Here is a 9,711-nt window from a genome sequence, read left to right on the forward strand (position 1 = left end):
TCTATTGGATTACCATTGAGAGAAAAGGAAATATGTATGCCCAACAATAAAGGTGTTGCTGAGCAACGCACTCTGAACCTTAAAAGAAGATTTAAGAGAAATCCTTCCTTTCATTCTGATTTTGTCAACTTCATGTCTGAGATGATATCTAAAGGCCACGCAGAGAAAGTACCGGATCATGTCTTGGAACGTAGAGATGGCAAAAAATGGTATCTACTAGGGATGTAACGTTACCAAAATAATACGATAATATCGCAATTTTTTTCTTCATTAAATAATAAATCTGATTTGTACAGCATTTTAGTAGGATAGTAGTATTTTAAAGTGTCAACAATATAATAATCAGACCCTGCAATAGAATAAATCAAGTTTAACTTTAGTTTTTCAAGTAACTCAACTCTAACTCACTAACTCACTCACTCAGCATCATCAAGGTTATCTTTTAGGAATATGAGCATGTCCACATTTCCAGGTAGAAGCTGGGATGTTTGGGCGTTTACAATATATCCCCTGCTGTGGTAAAAACTCTCTTGCTTGGTACTGATGTTGCTGGGACAGAGAGATATGCTTTGGCCTTGGGGGACAGCAGTGGGTAAAACTGTGCATTGTCTCTCCACCACTTCAAAAACAATACAGTTTTTGCCAAGAAGGTGAGGCTTATTGACAGGGCGAGATATAAATACACTGTTGGTACTTGTCAATGTCTCTAGGTATGTACATGTAGCCCTGTAAATACGATTTCCTTTTCTGTTATCTGTTGTTTTATGTTCATGTTGTAACCTACTTGCCAAGATGTTGGACAGGTCTCCCTTGAAAAAGAGATCGATGATCTCAATGGGACCATCTGTTTTTTTTTTTTAAATCGCGGTAGATTTTGTCAGTCTCACGACGGTATTGAATCATCTATTTACCGCGATATGGCGATATTCGATATATTGTTACATCCCTAGTATCTACCAAATCACAGAGTTTTGCATCCACAAAAGAACAAACTTCGAGTAGTGTTTGACTGTGGAGCAACATTTCGGGGGCTTTCACTAAATTCTCAGCTCTTCCAGGGGCCGGATCTGACCTAGTACCTTGCTGGGAGTTTTGTCTTCCGTAAAGATCCTGTCATCACTGCAGACATCGAAGCCATGTTTCACCAAGTGAAGACCGTGACTAGTTACGGTTCCTCTGGTGGCCTAATGGAGACTGCAGTCAGAACCTTTTGGAATATAGAATGACCGTGCATCTCGTTCAGAGCAACCTCATCCCCAAGCTGTGCAAATGTGCTGAAGACAATCTAGAACAGTTCAGCCCTCAAGTCATAAAAAAAAATATGAATAACTTTTATGTAGACGACTGTCTCACTTCAACAGCTTCAGAAGAAGAGGCAACAGTCCTTTATCATGAACTACGAGCCATTTGTTCTAAGGGAGGCTTTCTACTAACAAAATGGATAAGTAACAGTTGGCATGTGTTGGCTTCCATACCTGAAATGGAGAGACCAAAGGAAATAAAAAATATGGATTTGGACCATGACAATCTTCCAGTGGAGAGAGTGCTGGGTGTACAATGGTGCGTTCAGTCCGACGTCTTCAAGTTCAAAATCATCTTGAAATATAGGCCAATCACAAGAAGGGGGATTCTCTCAAGCATCAGTTCAGTTAGTGATCCCCTTGGAATATTGGCACCAGTTGTCCTTACTGCAAAAAAAAGAGAGACCGGTGCCAGCAGCAGGGACCGTGATGTTAGCATCTGGTTAGCTACCTGCTAATACATAAGACATAAGGAGCTGTTTGTTCCACAACAAGCTGGAGGAGAGTCCTCTCCTGACAGACTGAGAGACTCAGGTGAGCTAAAGCTGTTTAGATAGTTAACTTTAGTCTAAGTTATCTCAGTGGGTCTCAAACGGTTTAGTCACAAATTATTCAAAATATTATTTCCGCGCACACCATCATATGATCATTATAGTTATAAAAAAAACAAGAGAATACATGAAAAATAGTTATGAAATACTATATGGCAGTAAAACAAGAAAACAGTTTGAAAGGGGAGTGATTTGTAAAATATCCATAAAAAAAAAGAACATCTGATTACAGTTGTGTTTCATCTGGGTGTTGAGAGATGTATCCATAGATCTCTTAATGTTGCTCTCAAAGTGCACCAGATTGATGCTTTCAACTTCAATATTTAAAAACAATGTTCCCGGGGGAGCAACCCCCCGGACCCCATTAGAGGAGGTGAGGTCCGCTCCCCACTCGTAAAAAATAGCACTTTACCCCTGCCTATATGCCGTGAGCTGATTATCGAGCCTTCATTGTAGCAGTCTCGGGTGTACTGTGTGTTTGCGTGTGGGGAGTGTTGCAGTAGAACATTCCACTGTAGCGCCCCTGGTGCTTGCGCTTTTGTGCGTGCTCTATACAGTGCCCGTAATAGTGTTCACTGGAGTCCAGCACCTCAGCACCCCCACTCAAAATACCTTCCCACGCCTGTGTACGTATGCTTCGGATCAAGACCAAGACTGGTTTCCTGAGCAGACCAATTAACAAAGTTAGCCTTCTTCAGGAGGCAGAGGACTTTTGCCAAGTCTAAATGGACTATTTTTGCCATTTTATTTTGTGTCTCCAAACCCCTGCACACACACAAACCACACTAAGCAGTTGACTGATTAGTGAGTTAAACATGATCACTTTTCCAAAAAGACTGCAATATATGAACTCTGAGCAAAAATAATTCAAGAAAGTGATCTGGACGTATATTGTGTCTTTATTGTCATTTAATATAGTAATTATAATTTTGTGAAATGATAATTAGGGGCTGGTATTGTAATTGATAAGTTCGCTAGCTGTCAGTGTTGTTGCATAGAAACCACCTCACACTATGTTTTGTGCAGAAGGCAACAGAGGGACTATTTTATTTTGAACATCATTATTTACTAATAAAAACTATTTAGATTGGAGGGTGTATTTTTCTTTCATATTGCATACTTGGTAACCGTTTTATAAAAGCAATAGCATACTTCAGGCCGTGATAAATGGTCATTGTATTTTTGACCCTCCGCTTCGCGTCGAGCCGAACAATGCCCATTAGCTGTGATATAATGACCAAATAGAGAACCGCAGTGACGCGTCGTAAAACCCGGAAGTAAACTTCTTCCGGTTCCTTTGTCAAAAACCAATGCAAATTCTCCATAGGATTTGGGAAAATAGCTCGAAATAAGGTCTGTGGTTGACACACATTTAAGAGAGGGATCACGTTTTGTTCAGCCGGATAATCTCCACATGTCAACCCTACTTTTATAATTTTTTAATCATAAATCTAGTCGCCAGAAGCAAAATGCTAACGTTATGCTATAAACGAACTACAAGCCAGTACAGCAGCAGGGTCGCACGACTTCAACGTCACGCCAACTTAAGATCGTTTCAACTGACTTGCACTGAAACTGCACTTTGAACACTTTAAATATATTAACATTTTAAACTGTATACCCCGGTTATCTAGGCCCTTTTTGTTTTGTTTAATGTATACCATGTTTATCTAGGCCCTTTTTGTTTTGTTTTATGTATACATGTCACACTGTGGGAAACGATATTTCTGGATGTATAACACATGTCGAATTTTTGACAATAAAGCTGAATTTGACTTTCGCATGCTTGCATATTTTAACAAAGCTTTTCATTTTAGCCACACTGAATTTAACTAGAAGTCATGGCTGTGTCAATTACCAGTCTGATATTGTTTTACAAAGACGACAAGAAGAGTGTATATAGGAGAGAACCACTACAAGTCAGGACACGTAACAGTGCAGCCTAGATGAAGGTGTGCTTACCGGTGTTGTCAGGGCTAGCATGAGGGACAAGGTTTATAGTGTCGGTGAGTAGTGATAGCAAGAGTACCGTTAACCTAGAGTTAATTTATTCACATTAATTCTCATCAACAAATCAATTGTATGTGTCGCATGAAATCTTTATTAGGCAAGGCAAGGCAAGTTTATTTATATAGCACTTTTCAACACTAGGCAATTCAAAGTGCTTTACAAAAAATGAAAGACATTAAGAAAATGGCATTTAAAATCAGTCATTAAAAAGAAAAGCAAATAAAATAAACATTAAAAGACTAAATACATGGATAAAAGTTACAGTGCAGTCTAAGATATGAATAGTTCAATTAAAAGCAGCGACAAAAAGAAAAGTCTTCAGCCTGGATTTAAAAGTAGTAAGAGTTTTAGCGGACCTGCAAGTTTCTGGGAGTTTGTTCCAGATATTTGGAGCATAATAACTGTACGCTGCTTCTCCATGTTTAGTTCTGACTCTGGGGACAGAAAGCTGACCCGTCCCTGAAGACCTGAGAGATCTGGATGGTTCATAATTTAGCAGGAGGTCAGAAATGCATTTTGGTCCTAAACCATTCAGTGCTTTATAAACAGCAGCAGTATTTTGAAATCTATTCTTTGACACACAGGAAGCCAGTGTAAAGACTTCAGAACAGGAGTGATGTGATGCTCTTTCTTAGTGTTAGTGAGGACTCGAGCAGCGGTGTTCTGAATCAGCTGCAGCTTTCTAATATATTTTTTAGTGAGACCTGTGAAGACACCATTGCAGTAGTCCAGTCTACTGAAGATAAAAGCATGGACACGTTTTTCCAAATCCTGCTGTGACATTAGCCTTTTAATCCTAGATATGTTCTTTAGGTGATAGTAGGCTGATTTAGTAACTGTTTTAATGTGACTGTTGAAACCAATAACTAATTTAACCTGCTGACAAGAGAGGCCACCTCCGAAGATCGTGACTGGCTGAGGGATAGACTCGGGGGCAGGTTTTCAGGAATTTCTTGGCTTCTCTCCCCCGAGCCAGAAGAGGAACACTGCAGCTTGGAAACACTTACTGTTCCTGGAATTATCAAATCTGTTGGGCATCAGGGACCTGAGGCAATTGTGGCAAGCATGGCATTGTCTGAGGAGCAACAGAGGGCAATTCAGGTGGCTACCACTGGTCAGCGAACCAACCCACCCTGGTGAAATAGACCATGGTTGACCATGGTTGACCATGGTCAACCATGCTCTCCGAACCATGGTTGTACCATGATCAACCATGGTCAACCATGGTTGGGAAGTGGCATCATGGTTTGAGACCATGGTAAAATGGAAACCATGGTTAACCATGGTATCAAACCATGATTCTTGACCATGGTTAGGAAGGAGAATTTGGTTGATCAAACCATGGTATGGTTGACCATGAAAACAATGGTCAAGCCATGGTAGACCATGGTCAAACCATGGTCGACCATGGTTAAAATGGTATGGTTGACCATGAAAACAATGGTTGACCATGGAACAATGGTGGACTGTCGGTACAAAATGTCAAAGAACAATGGTTGACCACAAATAATAAAACAATAGATTGATGCAGACATAATGGTGTTGTTTATGAATGACACATGGTTTACAAAGATGTACATTTGAACTTCAAATTAGAAAAGTCTGGTTAATACAAGTTCATAATTCTCCAATATATTTGCCCAGCTGGGGCCAGACTTTTTTATTTTGTGTTTTATTGATCCACTGACATTAAAACAGACAATTTGGGCAAATGCGACAAATTGTTAAGCAAAGAATTTTTCCTTTTCTATTCCCTCTCTCCATTCAGAAAAAAATACCAATGTTCACACCCCCCCCCCCCCCCCCACCCCCGTCTGACCATTGAAGTGAGGTTATCCCCCCCCCCTTCCAAAAATCTAAAAAGTTGAAGAAAATATGTAAAACACAAAATAAAAAAGTCTGTCTTGAAGAGCATGATCACCTACTTGTTCATGTTGTACTCTTGGTCAAGCATTTCTGTACAGCATGAACAAGTGGGGTGATCATGCTCCTCTTCAGCTGGGGAAATTTCCCCATCACAACCGACAGCATTCTGCCAAAAAGTCGCAGATCAAAGGGTGGCTTGGCAATTGTTTTGCTGTTTGAAGCCTTCCCCGAGACGCTGTGGCTTAAAATGTAAGCCCGGGGGAACAGCTGGCACAAAACAATTTTGACAGCCAGGAATGGTTTGTCCTCGTGCCGAATCAACTCATGAAGGGCCTCCTCCGAAGGTGATGGTGACGGTGATTTTGGCGACGGTGGTTGACGGTGATTTTGGCGACGGTGATGCGACCTCCAATGTTGGCAGTGATGGTGATGGTAGAGAGCTGCCATGTTCGGCAGGGTTGCAGTGGCGCCTAATTCTCTTGATCTGCGCCTTCAGCTTCCTCACCTCCTCTTCCATTTCCTTAAACTCTTTACGAGTTACAAAGCTGGAAAACAAAATGCGTATTTTTTAGGAATCATTTTGTATTATTTTTAGGAGGAATAATTAAGTACACATTTTTCATGAAAATTAATTAACATATAATGTTAGTAATTTTGTAGTTCTTTTTTTAAATTATGAGAACTGTACCTTAATCCTAAAAGGTATTCAAGTGTAGCATAGGGCCTACTTGTTTTAGCTTAATTTTCCTTTTGGCTAAACATCAACTCATTAGACTCCTGAGAAATAGTTCTCATCTTTCGGGCTACTCGTCTTCTTGCCTGAAATCGGACTCGTTTCATGTTGTTTGGTGTCACCATAGCTGTACAAAATGCATGATTTTTTTACAAGGAATACTAACAGATCAAATGTTTGTAACCATGGTAGTATTGTCAGTATTTTTCTAAATTGTTAGAACTGTTACCTTAATCCTAAATAGTATTCAAATGGTCCAAAATTAAACATACTTGTTTTAGTTTAGTTTTCATTAGACATAAGACTCCTGAGAATAAGCAATTAAGCATGATATAAGTTCTTACTCGTCTTTGGGTCTACTTGTCTCCGTTGAACTCGTTTGAGGCTGTTTGGCGTCACCATTGCTGTACAGAAAAATAATATTTAACTGAATAAAATATAAACAGAAGAACAAGACACTAAAGTACAGGAGTGCCCGGTAACATGTTTAATTAAATATTTTTTTAAATACAAAATTAACATATTTCATGATTTACAGTATTTATCTTGAAACCTACCCATTGGTCTTCTCTGCAATTCTTTGGGCCATGTCGGCCACCACAGGGACATTCACTGGTGTCTTCTTTGTTGGCTTTTGGCCTTGGGCTGGCTTTGGTTGATCAGTGTCACAGACCCTGGTGACCTCCTTCGGCTTTGGTTCCACCTCCTCCTGCATGACCAGGGCCTTTTCCAAAAAATGTGGATCCTTGGAAAGAATATCCAAGTCTTTCTTTTGCCCTGTAAATAAATTAGATCAACAAATATAAATGTTAGCACTGGTTAGAGTGTAATTTTTAGACCAGTGAAATTACAGACAGATTTACAGTAGAAATGGTTATGCCATATGGCCTGTCTAAAAAAATAATGCTCCACAAGTGTGACGGAGGGGTAAAAAATAAAAAGTTGTATAAATTGTTTTTTGGTGTGAATACTATGAAAGTTGATATATTAAATATTTGAAAAATCACATATAATATTGCCAGTTTCTTCCGAATTATGTGTAATGTGTATGTTTCTATTGTGTTTCGCGGTTTTCTAGAAACACACCTTAATTGGTATAAAGTGTCAACACAGCAAGTCATATTAATTACATACACATTTTTATCTCTCAAATTACCTTAACCAATACATGTATCTAACAGTTATAAAAGGTAAAATTTGTATAAAGCCATGATTATAAAAAATATATTTACTGCAAAAATTGTATACATTTTAATTCAAATAGATAAGGAGGGTAGACTACCTTGCACTTAGCATCTTTAAAAAGGTACTAAAACTTAATATTTTCTGAAGAGAAACTATCAAAATTCTTCACAATATACTAAGGCCCTAGCCTAGACTAGTTGAAAATTTATCAATCTCATTTGTATAATATGAGTGTCAAATTAGTTATGAGATCACAAAGTCAGAATTTGTATTTATCCACTGATGCATAATGTGGCAATACATTCACGCAAAGGTAGCTTATATACTCAAATAATGAGATTTTTGCATTTAAAATGGTTTCAAATAATTCTCAAGATCAAGCTCTTATGATTTAAAGGTTAAACAGCTCCAAGGAGACTGGAAATGAAAAAGATATAGGCCTACTGTCACACAAAAAGCGTAGCGTATGTTATAGGTCTAACACTCCTGACATTTTGACGTGCATAAAAATCATTTATTTCGCACAAAATTGTACATATATGTATTATATATATATTCTACATATATCCTCTAGGCTAGTCTAGGCCTATAATAATAATCATTGTCAACATATACACAGTGATAGTCATAGTTTACATACCTATACTGTACACTATGGCCCGGTGCAACCCAGGGTAGCCAGGGCACTGAGCTTGTACTTCTTCCCCAACGTGGTACTCTGACAGCTCTTTCCTAGGTATTTTGATCAAGTTCAGGCTCACGACCGTCCCCTGTCGGTCTGCAGGCCACCACATCAGTGCGTGTGTCGTCATCTTGAGTATCTTGGCTGAGTTACACTTTAATAAATGACTTGCAGATGTAGAATTAAAATCTAGGCAATTTGGCCGATCGTGACGCTAACTGGCAAGATCGGAAAAGGTTGCCTTCGCGCCAACGGTTATGGAACAGCGAATGGCATCATCTGGATCATCTGGGATTTCTGGAGACCAATCAAAACACTTGACATTCGGCCAGTCTGAGGAAATTTCCGCGGGAGACTGCTCCATAGACTCCAATCGCCCGCCGAGAAAATACGAGATTTCGAATGAGACTTCGAGAGCAAGACAAGATGGCGTACTGTGCACGCAACACGAGTTCATATTTACTTTTAGGCTGAACTCGTACTCCTAAATGAACAAACTGGACTCATTCAGCAAACTACAAAGATGTCAAAGGAAGACTGCTACTCGATCCAGACTGACACTGATGGAAACACAAGGTTTAAGTGTTCTGAATGCGGGAGGATTCTATCACGGAAAGAACGCATCCAGTCTCATCTCGTCAGTGCTCACAACAAAAGTAAGTCTGCCAGATGAAATTCGATTTTTGCGAGATAAGCTTAGTCTACAGGGCTCGACATTAAGGACTGCCCGATGGCCATCTAGTATTTAGCGCGGGCCATGAAGCCTCACCTGCTGGTTGCCTGATCGGGCAATCTATTATACCAGTATCATGCAGCTCGCGGATCCAGTAATGAGTGACCCGACAGTAAAACTAAACATATCTATAACTAGTTTAGGTAGTTTGAGAGGTAATTAAAATAGCTACGTGTGATATTCTAACCTGAAGTGTGTGTTTTGTTCCGCTCACCGCTGCATGTGATCATGCAGAGCTGCGTGTCGACTCGTCAGCAGCAGCTGATCTCTCTCTCTCCCGTCAGATTAGACTTCACTCGTGTTTATGTCCATATCGATCGGATCCAGCTAGTTTTAGCTAATGATATGACTACCTGCTTATTAAAAGACACCGTGACCTAAACAATAAGTGTCGCTATGCAACTGGGTGAGGCCACAAAGTATAGCGCAGCATTATGCATTTGTTTGCATGCCCACCGGAACCCCGAGGCATTAGCAACAGATCAACGCACAATCAACCCATAAAGCACATCTCTTCCTCCACATTAAGTGTTACACATTAGAATTGACTACTCTTGTCTGTCATATACTCTTCTTGTCTGTCACATAAGTGGCGCAACTGAAGCGGTATTGCGCTAAAGGGAAATTATTTTGACCGGACATTTTGACCG

At 39.7% G+C, this 9,711-nt stretch overlaps 1 protein-coding gene across 1 annotated transcript; it reads right to left on the reverse strand.

Moving 5' to 3' along the window:
- Positions 1-6,050: 6,050 nt before the first annotated feature.
- On the reverse strand, positions 6,051-8,946 carry LOC307046414 (uncharacterized protein; the record flags this gene model as incomplete). Its single annotated transcript, XM_079692808.1, has 4 exons — positions 8,287-8,946; positions 7,019-7,238; positions 6,806-6,865; positions 6,051-6,273 (listed from the first exon to the last, which is right to left on the reverse strand). Exons 1-4 carry the CDS (start codon positions 8,456-8,458, stop codon positions 6,051-6,053), a joined length of 675 nt encoding a protein of 224 aa, XP_079548934.1. The 5' UTR covers positions 8,459-8,946.
- Between the last annotated feature and the right edge of the window lie 765 nt (positions 8,947-9,711).

The sequence above is a fragment of the Notothenia rossii genome (genome assembly GCF_949606895.1).
Source record: "Notothenia rossii genome assembly, chromosome: 7".
Taxonomy (NCBI): domain Eukaryota; kingdom Metazoa; phylum Chordata; class Actinopteri; order Perciformes; family Nototheniidae; genus Notothenia; species Notothenia rossii.